Raw genomic sequence first — 18294 nt, 5'->3', positions numbered from 1 at the left:
GTATGGAATTTTAATGATGAAAGAAATGGAATGATAGGGTCAGTGTTCCTGGTTATCTGAATCACTTGAGGAGAAAAAAAAACAGAACTAAGAAGAACTAGACTCCCCTGCAGAATACATAGGACATGTCCCATTTCAAACATAAACTGCTCTTTCACCAACCACAGCAGAAGTACCTTACAGAACAGTAGTACTTTTCCTCACCCTGAGGAAGATAGCTCTTACCTGTTTACTTTTTATAAATTTATTTTAGTGGCCTCCCTGGAACTGGGGAAATAGTCCAAGTTTCAGATTTCACTAAGGGAATGACAAAGTATAGAATGATGTCAATGGTGTCTCATTGTCTCATAATAGTGACCTACCTTCCAGGCTCCTCCAAGCCACTCTCCTTACACCGTTCTTCAAAACCAAACAGATTAATTTATCTTTGCCAAGAATTTAGTCTCAGTTGTGGCTTTATTTCTATTTTGGATTTAGACAATCTTGTTGAATTATAGCAGTGGTATGGGAAAGGGTAAATGAGAAACCTAGACTGTGAATATCGTACTTTTTACAGCTAACTCCCTTTAATCTCTCTGCTTCAATATTTTTATAAAAAGGGGATACTTACCTAGAGTGCTTGTGAGGATTCCTGGTACATAAAATAATGTAAAAGGCTATATGAAAATGTTGCCAGTGACTTAATGTTTCTGATATGCCAATAATTTCTAAATGCTATTATGTTTAAACAAACAAAAAACCCTTTAGAATTGTAACCCATAACCATTTCTAGTCATAGAGACCTTTGCCTAGGATTCCTTTCCATTCTCCTAGAATTTTTCCTATGTAGTGAGCCCTCCCTGAGGACTTAAAGATTAGGCTTGGTAACTGTTAATACTTTTAGGCTCTTCTTCTTCTCCTTCTTTTTTTTTCTTTTTTTAAGATTGATTGATTTATTTGAGAGAGAGTCCCACGCAGACTCTGCGTGGAGCCTAACTCAGGGATCAATCTCATGACCCTGGGATCACGACCTGAGCCAAAACCAAGAATCAGATGCCTAACTGACTGCACCATTCAGGCACCCCAATACTTTTAGGTTCTGAGCCATTTTTCCGTATCTTCACAAGGTTAAAGCAATCTTAATATTGGATTCTCTCCAACCCACTTTGCCAGAGAACTGGGAGGAGGTAAAGGGGGTTTTGGAAATAGCTTAGCTTAGTTGCTCCTGCTGACAGATTTCTCCTATCATAGGGTAACTGGATGGATGGAGGTTGCTCCTCTTAGATCTCTCAGACCACTGTAAGATTTTTCACTTAGGGAACAAGTTGTTGCTAATTATTTGCTTTCTTCTAGGGTTTGTTTTTTTTTTTTAAGATTTTATTTATTTATTTGATAGAGACATAACGAGAGAGGGAACACAAGCAGGGGGAGTGGGAGAGGGAGAAGCAGGCTCCCCGCCGAAAGGGGAGCCCGATACAGAGCTCGATCCCAGGACCCTGGGATCATGACCTGAGCCGAAGGCAGACGCTTAACGACTGAGCCACCCAGGTGCCCCAGCTTTCTTTTAGCCTTAATCAAATCTAAAACATGACCTTTTCTATTGTCAGGATATTGCACTTTTCTGATTATTACTGTTAAATCATTTGAGGACTGTACTACCTCATGAGCAATTAAAAATCATCTATTAATTTCTAAAAAGATTTATTTGGAAATAATCCTAATTAAAATAAATTTTCTTTGGATAACTCGGATTTTTTTTTTAGTTGTATGCTCATTGGTAAACATTATACTAATTTCACCTACTATAATTTTTATAACAGCTATATGTAAAAAATCAGTTTAATATATACATAAGAAATTTCACCTTCTTTTAACTTGATTTTTGTTTTTATTCAAGGGAAATACATTCTGAGGGACAAATATCTTTTAAGGAATTGATTTGCCATGTTAACCTGTGATCTATTTCATTGTGGTGAGTGTTTTAGACATTCACTTAGGAAAACGTCTAAATTAAGCCTTCCCCTCCTTGCCTTTATTAAAGAATTTATATTGTCCTTAGACATGAAAATATTAAAAGCCACATGAAAGATTTTGTCATTTTGCAAAATACTTACTGTTAATCATTTTCTTAACCAATAGAATTTTTAAACCTATTTTATAATGTATTTAATTGCCTTTTATCTTATGACAATTTTTCTTTAGATTTAGCCTTTTTATATTTGTGGAATGCTAGCAGTTTTTTTCTCAAGCCAATAACTGACATTAAACACAACATTATTTTTCCTGGCCTACTGAATCAGATTTGAAGGGGATATTGCATAATGAATACATTAGTTTTCCTCTAATCCACAGTCTTAGTGGTTTATTGTCTGATGTGAGGAAAAAAAAATGTCTGGAGTGTAACATAAGTTGTTTTAAGTCCAAGGATAAGGTAAACCTTAAGTCCAACCTGTTCATTTCTAGCTCCATTTTAATTCTGGTGTATCCATCAGCCATCTTTTCTAAAACTTCCCTATAGTCCAAGATTTTTTTTTTTTTTAAAGCATACCGTGCTGTTTTATTTCCAAGTTTTCAGGTTGCCTAGAATACCAGCACTGTCTCAGTGCTTTTAATCCTCCTTCTCTCTGCCCATTATGATTTTTCCTTTGGAATTATTATACTTTGTATTTCTCTATGGCATTTACTGTATTTTGCTTTATGGTTTTCATAATTTATTACTCTTTTTTCTAGGATCTAATTTCTTTGAGCAGGGTGTGCTATATTATTGACCAAATCCAGTGCTTTGCACATAGTAGGTGAGTTTTAGTTGGTTGGCAGGTACAGTTATCTGTCATTCAAATCTATACCTGCATTTACAGATTCATTAATATCTGTAATTCTCAACCCACATTGAGAAAATGCAAAGCTCATCATCCAGGGTCCAAGCAAAACAGATCCTTCATTTATAAGCTGAGATGATCAGAGCCATATACCTACCTTTGGGCCTATTTTGCTTTAGATCTCTTTCCCCCTTAACATTTTATTATGAAAATTTTTGAATATTAGGAATTAAATGGTGCACAACCATACCGTCATCATCTACATTCTATAATTAACATTTTGTTTTATTTGCTTTGTCACTTACCTATCCATTCCTGTATTCATCCAGTAATTCATCTTATTTTTTGATGCGTGTCTAAGTACGTTGCAAATCTTAATACACTTCATTCCTAAATACTTCAGCATACATGTCATTAAGTAGAGTTGTGACTTTTTTCTCTTTTTAAAGGAATAAGATATTACGGATATAAACCCTTTCTCAGATCCCTGCTGGCTTCTTTCCTTCTTAGAGTTGTCTTTCTTGTGTATGTTTTTCTATTTTTAGTATATATATGTATATCCCTAAACTAAATAAACTGTTTTTAAAACATACATAAATGGTATCATGGTTTACATAGTTCCTTTGCACCTTTTTTCACTCGTATTAATTGGAGATTTGTCTAGTTTCTATATTTAATCTCTGAGATCTGCTTTGGGCACTAGTGAAAGATTGTGTAGACTCTGGAATTACTTCATTTATTTTTGTCTACTTAGTGTATTATGAGCTAGAAATGGTAAAAAAATATTTATTAACCTTTGAATCCTGTAAATTTATAAATTGATCTATAATTATGGATGAGAATTTTACAAACATCGATTGCTAAGAGTTTGTAGCATTCCGCTTTATCATTAATTTTGGAGTTACTTTTATGTGGCCGTAATAATTGTACCTACATACTGAATGCAGGTGGTTGAAATCTAATCCATGTGTTCATAATGCATTTCTTAGCAACCACCAGTGTTCTTTTCAGTTGCCGTGCTTTTTTTTTTTATAAGATTTTATTTATTTACTTGAGAGAGCGAGAAAGAGCACATGAGAGGGGGGAGGGTCAGAAGGAGAAGCAGACTCCCTGCCGAGCAGGGAGTCCTATGCGGGACTGGATCCTGGGGACTCCAGGATCATGACCTGAGCCTGCTTTTGAGAGCCGGTGGGGCTGCAACTTTGAGGAGGAAGTCTTTTTTTTTTTTTTTTTAAAGATTTTATTTATTTATTTGAGAGAGAGAGAGAATGAGAGATAGAAAGCACGAGAGGGAAGAGGGTCAGAGGGAGAAGCAGACTCCCTGCTGAGCAGGAAGCCCGATGCGGGACTCGATCCCGGGACTCCAGGATCATGACCTGAGCCGAAGGCAGTCGCTTAACCAACTGAGCCACCCAGGCGCCCCTGAGGAGGAAGTCTTAACGATATCTTTTTCTATTAATATATAGCACAAGCAGCAACATAGATGCAAACATAGTTTTGACACCTTCTGCATTACTGCAGACCCAAATTAAAGGGTTTAAATTTGTCTCCAGTATTTAACATCAGTATGCTGTTACTTTTTTCCTGACCTCATCAACACACTAGACGTTATGAATGTTTCCTCGTATATTAAGCCTCAATTGGAGTTTCTTTTTTTAACTTACATCTTTATACACATTTCACCAAAAGAATGTAGGACATTTTACAGATACTAATTATTATATTTCACAATGCTCCTTTAAAAGTGGTAAGTTTTTATGTATACTTTAATGGTAAAATAATTGCAAATATATATTTAATTTACCAGGTCAACACTTATCACTACATCTTTACCTTTTTTCCCACTTCTTAATCCTCTGTATTAACACTACTTAGTAGAATTTTCTGTGTTGATGGAAATTTTTTATATTTGCACTGTCCAGTATGGTAGCCACTAGCATTTGAAATAGGGCTAGGAACTGAGAAACCGAATTTTTCATTTTTATTAAAATTTAAATAGTCAAATACGGCTAGTGGCTACTGTATTAGACAGTACAACTCTGTAATCTCCACCATGCCAATAAACTGCTCTTGCAGCTAACCAGCCAGGCCCCTAGTTTCCCAGTCTGATCAGTATGTTTTGTTTGTCAGCTTTGATTTTTCGCTGACATTTGCTTGACTATATTCTTCTTTTACAAATGTTTTTCTTGGCACCTGTGCCTTCACTCTTTTCTGGTTTTTAGTCTTCCTTATTGTCTCTTCTTTGGCTGATACTGGTGCCTTTAGGTATCTACTCTGGCTGTCTTTTGTTCTCAGAGCAGACTTTAGCTATTTATTCAGCATTTACTGAGTATCTACTTTCTATCAGACACTGGGGCTAGAAAGAACTTACTCCTTATTTCAGGGAACTCCTGTGGTCTCAGCTGGCATCAGTGCTAAAGATGTTAAGAATTCTCTCCCCCCCCCCCACCCTTTGTACTTCCTTCCCAGTCTCCCTTCCTCCTCTGTTTTTTTCTTCCAAAGTCCAGACTCAGTAATCTGCTTCCTGTTGACAGGTGCCTCAATTACATACTAGGTATTTAATTTATCTCCCATTCCCAGTACCCTCCCTCTTGAAATAAATAAAAATTAGAAAACCTCCCACCCATCATTCTCCACATTATTACATCTGTATGGCTTTTTTTTTTTTTAAGATTTTATTTATTTATTTTATTTTATTTATTTATTTATTTTATTTTATTTATTTTATTTATTTGGGAGAGAGAGGGAGAGAAAAAGAGAGCACTAGCAGAGGGAGAGGGAAAAGCAGCCTCCCTGCTGAGCAGGGAGCCTGACTTGAGGCTCAATCCCAGGGTCCTGGGATCATGACCCAAATTGAAGGCGGACACTTAACCAACTGAGCCACCCAGGCACCCCTGTATTGCTACTTAATTACTTGTAAAGCCTCTAATCTCATCTTTCTTTAACACATCATGTGACATTCATTGTCCTGGCCCTCAGGAGCTCTTAATGTTGATTCTCAGCCATTTTCTCTCCCTGATACATCCAAAGGATCCAGTTCCTCCTTGTAGCTCTTTCCCCATTTGCTAATTGCTGATTTATAGGTTGAGGTCTAAACTTCTTTAAAAAAAAGCTCTTCATGATCTACTTTGAGAGTGAATACACTTTACGCTTTAGCTATGCCAAGCCAATTAAATTTTCCCAAAATGCTGTTTCCTTTTCTTCCTTATTTTATTTTATTTTATTTTAAAGATTTTATTTATTTATTTGAGAGAGAGAGAATGAGAGAGACAGAGAGCATGAGAGGGAAGAGGGTCAGAGGGAGAAGCAGACTCCCTGCTGAGCAGGGAGCCTGATGTGGGACTTGATCCCAGGACTCCAGGATCATGACCTGAGTCGAAGGCAGTCGCTTAACCAATTGAGCCACCCAGGCGCCCTCTTCTTCCTTATTTTACTAGAGTGAACTTACCATGTTTAGAGAATCGGTTCATTACCATTTTCTGATACTCCCTTCTCTAGACAGACAGTTGTTTCTTCTCTTTTCATCATCCTCATCACTATATCTAACATAAATGCTTCCCTTGTAGTAGGCACTATTCTAAGTGCTTTTTTTTTTTTTAAAGATTTTATTTATTTATTTGACAGACAGCAAGAGAGGGAGCACAAGCAGGGGGAGTGGGAGAGGGAGAAGCAGCCTTCCTGCCTAGCAGGGAGCCCGATGCGGGGCTCGATCCCAGAACCCCGAGATCATGACCCGAGCCGAAGGCAGTCGCTTAACCAACTGAGCCACCCAGGCGCCCCTATTCTAAGTGCTTTTTATGATCTCATTTAATCATTATAATAGCATAGTCAGGTCTATAGGTCCTGAAACTGAGGCAGAGAGGGTAACTTTTCCACCCTGCTTTTCATTTGTGTGATTTAAAAAATTTTTTTAATAGAATTTATTTATTATAGCAGTTTTAGGTTTATAGAAAAATTTTAAGAAAGTTCCCATATACTCCCTCTCTCCATTGAATTTCCACTCTCATTAGCATTTTTGCATTGTTGTGATAAATTTGTTAGGATTGATGAGCCAGTACTGATACATTATTATTAACTATAGTCCATAGTTTAGGGATCACTTTTTCTGTCATACAGTTTTGTGAACTTTCACAAATGAAAAATGTATGATGTGATAGATCATGCAATATCATACAGAATAGTTTCACCACCCTAAAGGTGCCCTGTGCACCTATTTATCCTTTTCCCACTATCAACCACTGATCTTTTTACTGTCCCTATAGTTTTGCTGGTTTCTAGATGTCATGTAGTGGGAATCAAGCATTGGGTGGCCTTTTCAGACTGACTTCTTTCACTTAGCAATAACCATTTAAGGTTCTTCTTTTTTTGTGGCTGTGGTAGCTCATTTCTTTTTATCACCAAAAATTATTCCAGTGTATGGATGTCCCACAGTGTACCCATTCATCTGCTGAAGGGTATCTTGCATGCTTCCAGTTTGGGGTAATTATGCATAAAGTTGCTGTAAACATTTGTGTGTAGTTTTTGCATGAACACAGTTTTCAGCTCATTGGGGTAAATACCTAGGAGCATCATTGCTGGATCATATGCTCAGACTGTATGTTTAGCTTTGTAAGAAACCACTAAACTATCTACCAAAGTGGCCAGTATCATTTTGCATTCCCGCCAGCAATGAAAGAGAGAGTTCTGTTGCTTCACATTCTTGCCAGAAATTGGGGTTGTGTTTTGGATTTTAACCATTCTGGTAAATGTGTACTGATACCACATTGTTTGAATTTTCAATATCCTAATAACATATGATATTGAAATCTTCATGTGCGTATTTGTCATCCAGATGTCTTTTTTGGTGAGGTATCTGTTCAGATTTTTTGCCCATTTTTAAAAATTTATTATTTTTTAAAATTAATATATAATGTAGTATTTGTTTCAGAGGTACAGGTCTGTGATTCATCAGTCTTATACTCAGTGCTCATTACAACATATACCCTCCCCAATGTCCATCACCCAGTTACCCCATTCCACCACCCCTCTCCCCTCCAGCAACCCTCAGTTTTGTTTCCTGAGATTAAGAGTCTCTTATGGTTTGTCTCCCTCTCTGGTTTCATCTTGTTTCATTTTTTTTCTCTCTTCCCCTATGATCCTCTGCCTTGTTTCTTAAATTCCACGTATCAGTGAGATCATATGATAATCGTTACTCTCTGACTTATTTTGCTTAGCATAATACCCTCTAGTTCCATCCACGACATTGCAAACGGCAAGATTTCAGTTTTTTGATGGCTGAGTAGCATTTCATTGTATATATATATACCACATCTTCTTTATCCATTCCTCTGTCAATGGACATCTGGGCTCTTTCCATAGTATGGCTATTGTGGACATTGCTGCTATAAAGATTGGGTGCAGGTGCCCCTTTGGATCAATACATTTGTATCTTTGGGGTAAATACCTAGTAGTGCAATTGCTGGATCATAGGGTAGCTCTATTTTCAACTTTCCAAGGAACCTGCATACTGTTTTTCACAGTGGCTGCACCAGCTTGCATTCCTACCAACAGTGTAAACACAGTTTTATTTATTCTTTCTAATTGGTATACTTTTCATTTTCTTTTCTTGCCTTACTGTATTAACTAGGATTTCCAGTAGAGTGTTGAAAAGGAGTGGTAAAAGGGATCATCCTTGTCTTGTTCCTTATCTTAGAAAGAAAACATTTACTTTTTCGCCATGTAATGTTAGTTTTAGGGTTTTTGTAGATTTTCTTTATTAAGTTGAGGAAGTTCCCTTTATTCTTAGTTTGTAGACAGTTTTGTCATGAATCAATTTGTCATGGATTTTGTCAGATGCTTTTTCTGCATCTATACTTATGATCCTGTGATTTTTTTCTAGCTTATTGATGTGATGGATTGCATTAATTGATTTTCAGATGTTGAACAAGCCTTGCATTCCTGGGATAAATCCCATTTGGTTGTAGTGCATAATTCTTTCGATACATTCTTGGATTTGCTAATATTGTGTTGAAGATTTTTTTTTCCATCTGTGTTCAGGAAAGAGATTGGTCTATAATTTTCCTTTGTACTAATATCTTTGGTTTTGATAATAAGGTTATACTGGCCTCAAAGAGATTGTAGAGAATTGGTATCATTTCTTACTTTAGTGTTAAGTAGAATTCACCATTGAAACCATCTGGGCCTAGTGCTTTCTGTTTTGGAAGGTTAATTGTTGATTAATTTTTTTTTAAATTTATTTATTGACAGAGCACGCATGCACAAGCATGGGGAACATCAGGCAGAGGGAGAGGGGGAAGCAGGCTCCCTACTGAGCAAGGAGCCCAACACAGGGCTCGATACCAGGACCCTGGGATCATGACCTGAGCTGAAGGCAGACGCTTAACTGACTGAGCCACCCAGGCTTGATTCAATTTCTTTTCGTAGATGTAGGCCTATTCGAATTATCTACCTCTCCTTGTTTGGGTTTGGTAGACTGTGTCTTTCAAGAAATTGGTCCATTTCATCTAAGTTATCAAATTAGTGGGCATAGGGTTATTCATGATACTCCTTGATAATCCTTTTAATGTCCATGAGATCAGTAGTGATGACCCCTTTTTCAATTTTGATATTAATAACTTTAGTCTTCCCTTTTCTTGGTTAGCCTGGCTAAAGATCTATCAATTTGATGTTTTCAGAGAACCAGCTTTTGGTTTCATTCATTTTCTAGGTTACTGTTTTCACTTTCACTAATTTCTGTTAGAGCAGAAATTGGAATTTTTATTTTTTCTCTCTTTGGATTTAATTTGCTCTTTTTTTTCTAGTTTCCTAGCTTAGATTATTTTATGTCTTCTTTTCTAATATGTGATTTTTTTAATGCTATAAACTTCTATTTTTTCTTTTTTTTTTTTAAAGATTTTATTTATTTGAGAGCGAGCTTGAGCAGGGGGAGGGGCAGAGGGAGAAGCAGACTCTCCGCTGAGCAGGGAGCCTGATGCGGGACTCGATCCAGGATCCTGGGATCATGACCTGAGGTGAAGGCAGACACTTTACTGACTGAGCCATCCAGCGCCCCTTAATGCTATAAATTTCTAAGTACTGCTTTTGCTGCATCTCACAAATTTTGATAAACTGTATTTTCATTTAGTTCAAAATATAATTTCTCTTAAGACTTCTTTGATCATTGTGATTTTAGAAGTATTGTTGTTTAATCTCCAGATGTTTTGGGATTTTTAACCATTTTCTGTTGAATTCTAACTTAATTTTATTGTGATCTGAAAGCATACTTTAAATAATTTCTGTTCTTTTAAATTTGTTAAGGTGTGTTTTATGGCCCAGAATATGATCTCTCCTGGTGAGTGTTTCATGTAAGCTTGAGAAGAAGGTGTAAAGTACGATGTGGGTTTCACCAGGACCAAATCAAGGTGTCTGTAGGGCTGCACTTCCTCTGGAGTCTCTAGAGGAGACTCTATTTCCTTGCCTTTACCAGTAATTTTCTAGAGGTTGCCTGCATTCTTTGGCTGATAGCTCCCTCCTCCATCTTTAAAGTGCATCACTCAAACTCTGTTTTGTTTTTTAAGATTTTATTTATATATTAGAGCATGAGCCAGGGGAGTAGCAGAGGGAGAGGGAGAAGCAGGCTCCCCGCGGAGCAGGAAGCCCGACGTGGGGTTCCATCCCAGGTTCCAGGGATCATGACCTGAGCTGAAGGCAGATGCTTAACCGACTGAGCCATCCAGGCGCCCCTCAGTCTCTGTTTATGTGGTAACATTTCCTCTCTTTTACGGATTCTCCTTCATTCCTTTTTAAAGGACTCTAGTGATTACATTTTTCCCAGCTGGATAATCCAGGATAATCTCCCTATCCAAAATTTGTAACATGATCATATCTGTAAAATTCCTTACACCATATAAGGGAACACATTCATAGGTTCCAGGGATTAGGTGTGGACATTTTGGGGGCAGAGGTGTGAAGGGCATTATTCTACTACCAGGGTAGTAGAGTCAGGATTTGAACTCAGTAAGCCTGCTCTTGGAACCACTTCTCTGCTCTTTCTGGCTTCCCTACTACCATTTACATCTATGTGTCTTCTCTGTACTGTGTTTTAATTGTCTTTGTTTACCTTTCCCACTAGGATGTGACTCTCCTGAAACAGAACATACAGCATTTGAACAGAATGAGTTCAGATAAAGGAAATTATATGAAATGATGAGGTATCAGCAACAGAGAAAATAACTCATTTGAATCTCCAGCCTTTTTAAGGCTATATGCACACCTGACTTTTACAGTTAACCTCCAGTTACCTCCTAATGTTAATATAAATTAAATATTAAAATAAGTATATGCATATATATATCTAAATTTAAGTAGCCTGCTGTGGCTAGTGCCTACTATATTGGATAGCACAGCTCTGTAATCTCTACCATTCCACCAAAATGCTCTTAGAGAACTTTAATGCAAATGCCAAAGATGGTTTGTCTGAAATGAAAATTCTCCTAACAACTTACATTGCCTTAATTTTTGTTTTCTCTGGAACACCAGGGTGGCTCAGTAGTTAAGCATCTGCCTTCAGCTCAGGTCATGATCCCAGGGTCCTGGGATCAAGCCCCGCATCGGGCTCCCGGCTCGGCGGGAAGCCTGCTTCTCCCTCTCCCACTCCCCCTGCTTGTGTTCCTGCTCTCGCTGTCTCTCTCTCTGTCAAATAAATAAATAAAATCTTAAAAAAAAAAAAAAAATCTGTTTTCTCTTTTTGTGGGCACAGAGGTAAGGACTAAATGATAGACATTTTAGAGGAGTTTTATGTCATTATGAGCAATTTTAGATAGAACAAACTTGCTAGACACTCTTCTTCCAGTCATTGAAGAACATTTTAGTAAAAAGCCTTGATGGTTTTATTTTGTCATTTTCCTTTACTCCTAGAAATACTTTGTGAGAATTTAACTATTGTCACAGGCTACTCTATTAAAGTATTGTGTGAAACCACATTTGGGTAGTGTTTACCCTGGCAAATTTAACTACATTTCTATGCAGTTTATGTAAACCCCACCCATACTTTAACCTGCTTCCCATTTTGATGAGGTTCAATCAGGGGAAAAAGAAACAACAAAAAAAATCTTCCCGTGTGGCCTGTAGATATCAGATCTGAAGATTATTAATGCATTTCCAGCCAGGGACCATAAGCAAACAAGTTCTCCTACAGATAACTACACCCTTCCTGTTTGGGATTGAGTTTACTGTGGAACAGATTTCGGAAATAGGTTTCTGACAGTTGTGAATTTTATTTATAAAATGTTGTAGGGTGAGGCTCTTCCTTTAACAAAAACTAATTATTTCCTGTCTAATGCCCAACCAGTACATTTTAAACAGTCTTTTAGAAAATTTACCCCTTCAGAGAGAATTCTGTTGCTCTGGGCAGTTCTGGTTGTTCTTGTCAACTAATGTACAAACATTTGCCTGTTACAATGAATAATTCATAAAGGACTTAAAATTAAAAATAAAACATAGTCCTTAAATGCTTGTATTATCTTGTCTCCAGAGTGATAATTTACAGTTTAAGTAAATACATGAACACATTTTAATGTGTTTGTACCTTTGATATGCAAATCTGTAGCACATTTATGTTCAGTAAATATGCTAAACGAAGAGTTACAGTTTAGGGAAAACAGCAGATTTACATTAAAGAATTTGCAGGTTAATTCACAGAGTAACATTATCCTCATCTACTACATCTGTTAAAAAGAAGCCTATAAAATTCAGGCCACCCACAAAGTGGTCTGCTGAGGCCTGTGGTTGGTGTTAGAATGCTGTTATTATGTGGGCTGACTGGTTTGGTAAGGAATTTACCTCCACTAGGAATGAAACATCATGGTTCTGACTTTCCCCCATGGGGACTGCATTGGCTTGACTTAGGTACTATGTGTTTTTTAAACCCATGTGCTCTGTTGCCTTGACTTCATATAGTAGTATCATGTGAATGGTGTACTGTTTTCTAAGTTAGTTAGTTTGTTAGAGTAGTAATATCAGTTCTGTACCACGTAAACCTTAGGATAAACTGGGATAAATGTTTGGTGTAGATAGCTGAGAAACTTAATGGCTGTTATGATTAAATCTTATCACACACAGACATGTGGGGGCAGGGGCTGAGATGGAGAAAGCTAAGTTTTTACATATTTCAATTTCTGTGTCATTGAAGAACTTATTCTGTTAATTTCCTTGGGGCCTGTGGAATGGTTTTTAAGAGCAAGGAAATGAATTTAGTACAATTTAGCAACCAAGTACGGCGAGTTAAATATTCTTCTTGAAATAGCTATTGTTAAGGGATAAAAAAGTATTGCAGACATTTAAAAAACAACAGCAGCAACTACCACAAGAACTAGTAGTGATCATTGGAGGAATAAAAACTCATAAGCCAAGCAGTGTCTCAAATCACTTCTTTCTAAAGTTTTTCAAAATGAATAAATCCTTTTTCAGAGAATAAGCATGTTATATTGTTTTTGTTATATTTAGAAAAATTAAAATTCATGTAACAGTTCTTTAAAATCAGGTAATTTGTATTTCACTTTTCATGGATACTTAACTGTAATTTTCCTTTAAATACATGAATTAAAGAGTATGAAAAATAGCATAGAAATCTAAACTGCATTTTGTGACTACAAATCAAGGAAATGATATTTAGTGGGGAGAAAACCTAGCAATTTTTGGACAGGGAATGTTATCTAAGTGCCACTGATAAAGATTATATATACATATTGAAGTAAAATATATATATATACACACATGTATACATGTATATGTGTATATGTGTGTGTTTATATATACATATATGTGTATACACATAAATGAACGTGTATATATAACACTGTTTTGATCTTAACTCTGCCTTGGTGACTTTAATTGTGGTTAAATATTTATAACTTAAAAAGTTTTTTTCAAATAGATACTTTAGTCTTTTGTTTGTTGTATACTAAGCAAAATTTTGAATTTGTCATCTGTTCATGATTCAAAGAGTCTAAAGTTAGGGGCTTAGAAACTTTTTTCTTCCAAACAAGCAAATGAATAAAGCCATGAATGTGCCTTAGCAAGCCTTTGTTCTTAGTTCTTCTCTAGTCTGATGTCCTTTTAGTAGACTGCCTAATGCTGACAAATGCCATGCCTAACTTCTGTAGTCAGTGATGTGGCATATCAATGTTTTTCTACTCATTCACGTTGTCAGCAAATCTCAGAAATAGAGGCTTAAATAGCATTTGACAGTAGTGACTACTCAAGGGTGAGGGAGGTTCAGTTGTATTATTGTATCTCCCTCTTAGGCTTCAGCGTCATCATTTTGCTAACTGAATCAGCTCAGTGTTTGGCTAATTATTTTTACTCTTAGCTAACCACAATATATTTCACCTTTCTAGGTTTACCGACAAGACTGTGAAACTTTCGGGATGGTTGTGAAAATGCTGATTGAAAAAGATCCTTCATTAGAAAAGTCTGTACAATTTGCATTGAGACAGAATTTACATGAAATAGGTGAGCGGTGTGTTGAAGAACTCAAGCATTTCATTGCAGAGTATGACACCTCTAGTCAAGATTTTGGAGAGCCTTTTTAGAAAATTACTTGCTCAGGCAACAAAAATGTTTCTAGGGGTTTGTTTGTTTTTTTCCCCCTGGATTGTGTAAATCCTTAATATATGGAATTTTTGTGATGAAGAGAAAATACTTTGATAGTTGACTACATCTCCAATGTCAAGAAACATCTAAAATAGTCTAAGATATTTTAATTAGCATTTTTAAAATCTACATGTAGAGCCTCATAATCCATACTTCTGTTTTTCCCCCCTAAAATGATGGGTCAGTTAATTTTTCAAGCTTTGAAAAAGCAGTCCTGGAGAACAGCTCATGTTCTATTGTCTTCTATAGTATGCGATCATTTGTTTTGGTCACACTAGTGTAATTTATTAGGTTAGAGATCATTCCACTTAAAACATTTATAGTCTTTTTGCATTTCATAGTCAGTGAAACCATGTGAAAATGTTAGAATTCTGAGTTGTGATTTTATTGACTTGTTGCTTGCTTATTTTAGGCTTTGTAACTTTTATTATGTTCAAGTATACCATCCAAATAAACTGAATACTTAAGCATCTACAGAATATTTGCTTTGAGATTCTCATTGTGGTAAAATACAGCACTTAAATCTCAAAAAGACCTCATAATAAAATTCTTTTCCAAGTAAATGAACTCAATGTTTTGTGTTAAAATAATCCTGAAACTCCTAACCATTCTCATAGATATGAGTCTTAAACAATATCATATACAAGAAAGAGAAGGGACAGTTTGAAATAAAAGAGAGCTCTTTTCAAGTTGAAGTTTCTTTAGAATCTTCTAATTGAAAGAGAAAAATTTAGAATATGAGGGAGTAGTACTGGAGTTTCATTTTTTTCCCCAGGCCCATATTTTTCATCTCAAAGAAGGTCCTTGATAATATATCCATAATCAAACCATTTATAGATTATGCCTTTGTTAATCTCTGTTTGTAGTCTTAACAAGATCTTTGTTCTGATGCCCTTTTTAGGGGTCCTCAAAAGTGTCCTTTAAAGAAACAAAGCAGAGTAGGCAGTAAATCCAGCACAATTACCCCTCACCAAGCAGTCTGTGTAAACAGTTCTTCATGAGTGAGCCATCCAAATCACGAGTTTACTGGGACCATTAGGATATTCCACTCATTTCCTGATCCCTTCCAGCTGACCAGTGGCATTTAGCCAAAATATGTATTTGTGTGGCATTAGGAAACCTTAAAAATCATGCTTGTTATTACTACCCGGTTTCATTATCCCCCCATCCTCTTTCCATTTCCATTCTCTTCTCACTTAAATTCTGGTGTTATCTTTAGTGGCCTATATTGATAATATCTAAAGAGCTACTCCAGAAGAGATAAAAATGATATTAAAAGTAGAAACAGCAGTACATTTGGTGAATCCTATAATATGTATTATGCCATTCCTCAGATGTAAAAACTACTTGAACACAACAATTATTTTCTTAAGTTTCCTATATGAGATTTCCTTGAACTCTTATTTTTTGCCATTTAGATATTGTACATAAAACTAAACCCCACATGTCACCTCTGGTAGTCTAATTCCCTAATTATGAACAGTGATTTTATTTGTTACCCACTGAGAAAGACCAAGAAAGTACTGATACTGTTTCTTTCCCTACCCCCTTGTTTTTCTTTTCCTTAAATATTCTGATTCCAGGATTTAATTCCTTTAGTCAAGATGTCACATGTTTAAAAATAAAAGTTAAGACACTACCACCAAGGCAAAGGATTTGTTCATTTCGTTGAAATTCATTAAACTGGAAATTCATTCAACTAGAGGTTTTACTTACAGACTCATTTAAATGTAGGTTCGACCAATACTTTCTTCTTCTCCCCTTCCCCCAAATTACATTCAACACTTAAAGCTGTTTATACCTTGCCATCAGCATTATTCTGATAGGCTTGTCAGTGTTAAATCTGTTTGTTTTTGACAGCTTTTTAAAGACCAATTTTAGGATAGTTGAATTCAGATATGTACCAGAGTTGTATTTTGCAAAATGTCCTTGATTAAAGAAATTTGTAAATTATCCATTGTTTTTGAGTATGCCCAATTAATATGATAAATTTTTCATTGTCTTACCATAAAGCCTTGATGATCAACAGGGGGAAAGCACTATTGTGAAGCTTTTTGTGAATTTTAAAAGTGCAAAATAAAGCAACTAGGTTTAAATAATTGGATTGTCTTTTTTTCTAACAGGCTTAAAGTATTTTCCTGAAATGTAGATTTTTATTACTCTCTACTGCAAGATTACTCAATGTTCAGTTTACCTACTCAGCAGCAGGATGGAAGAACTGAGAAACCATTAACTTTGTGATATCTGAGCAAGCAAACAAGATAAGATTGAGCACACAGAAGTGCTCAATAATTGTGTAATTACGAATCTAAGTTTCAGAAATAGTAGGATTAAAATCCTACCTCTGTATAGTAACCTCTGGAGGAACCACATCTTTGTGACCCAATTCCTAGCACAGTTTGGAACGTTGTAGGTACTTGTCTTCATTGACACTTCACAAAAGAAGTGACATTTGACTCCTAGGTCTAGGACTTATTCAGGCGGAGAAGGGGACGTAATAGAAGTCTGGGAAGAGGGGAATGGTATAGGGAAAGATACAGGCCTGTATGACTGAAGCTGGTTGGGAAAGATGATGGGCAACAAATGTGGGAAAAGACAGGCTGACAGCAGAATGAATGATTCTGAGTGCTTGTAGCTTTATCCTTTCTCTCCTCCTTATTCAAGAACAACATTTTAAAATACTACCTTTGAAAGTACTACCTTTGTGTTTCTTTTTGCCAAATATATTGATTTCTCACAGCCCCTCAGCCACTTAGCAACACTGAGCCTGTTTATAGACCCAGAACCTCCTGAAGAAAGGGAAAGCCGGCTCCCCTTCAGAAAGGACTCCGCATGCACTGCCCAGATACTATACACTGGTTTCAGCTTCATTTCAGAGTTGCCTGCAAGGGAACCTAAACTCCAAAGCAAGCTGTAACAGTTCCTGGGTGCAACTTTGGAGATGATGATCTTGTCATCCCTGAAGTATTCATGGTGGACAGTATTCAGTGTTGAGGGCAGCCGGCCACCCAGGTGACTTTATAACCGTAACACTGCTCAGCCTGGCACCTGGAGCTCCTGTGAGTAATGGCCACACTCTGCTGGCCAGACCAAGGTTTGCAGGTGATGCACAATACATTTACCATCTCCTTTCTGCCTGTTCTCTTGAGAGCACTGATGTTACTCAATTCAGTGAAACAAAAAAGAAAAAAAAAAGGGGGGCGCTGGAAGGAATGACTCGTAACTAAGGCAGTTAGCAGAATCTTTGCTGCTGCGTTTCATGGTAATGGAGTTGAAATAGAGTCACATGACTGCCTCATCAGGACTGCATTTGCTATATTCCCCTTTGCAGTTAGGTGTGACCGAGTGGCTAAGTCCATTCCTGTGGAGTCTGAGTGGAAGTATTTCTCTTATGAGCTGGGACCCTGAGGACGGTAGATAGGCTCCTCTGTGCTCTCTTTTCTCCTCTCCCCAAAGTAGTAACCATAGGTACTCAGCCTTGATTTGCTGCAGAGCCACAAGATGGAAGGAGCTTGGATCCCTGCATGACCACATAGAATACCGAACTGTTAATGTGACAGAGGAATAAATGTCCTCGTTGTTTGAGCCACATTATTGGTTTTTTCTTAGCAGCTCACCTTTTGTTCAAATTAATGTAAATGGTATTTGAGGGTTGGCTTCACTGAAGTTGGCTCTCAGGAGGCTGTACTAGTCCTGCCTTTCCATTGTAATAATTGATCTTGCGGTAATGGTGACCCTTTATATAAAAAGCTTTGTCAGTCCACTGAGTTAATTCCAAGGTCTATTTAAAATCTCACTTGACAAGTATCATTAAAGACTGATGCACGTTTGTATAGCAGTAGAGGCAGCCTGATGATACAGCACA

General features: G+C 36.8%; 1 protein-coding gene across 9 annotated transcripts in view; it reads left to right on the top strand.

Moving 5' to 3' along the window:
* The window catches only part of PPHLN1 (periphilin 1), a 142446-nt gene extending 125921 nt beyond the window's left edge, over nt 1-16525 (top strand). For 8 of the 9 annotated variants that reach the window (XM_027592934.2, XM_027592929.2, XM_027592936.2 and 5 more), the window contains one exon: nt 14174-16525. In XM_027592934.2, coding sequence (XP_027448735.1) covers nt 14174-14368 — 195 coding nt within the window. In that variant the 3' untranslated portion in view covers nt 14369-16525. The remainder of the gene's footprint in view (nt 1-14173) is intronic. The other variant, XM_027592933.2, reaches the window with a different exon arrangement.
* Nucleotides 16526-18294: the final 1769 nt, after the last annotated feature.

This window comes from Zalophus californianus, chromosome 9 (assembly GCF_009762305.2).
Source record: "Zalophus californianus isolate mZalCal1 chromosome 9, mZalCal1.pri.v2, whole genome shotgun sequence".
Lineage (NCBI taxonomy): Eukaryota > Metazoa > Chordata > Mammalia > Carnivora > Otariidae > Zalophus > Zalophus californianus.
The sequence above is the reverse complement of the archived record's forward strand: the minus strand, read 5'-3'. Positions and strand labels throughout refer to the sequence as shown.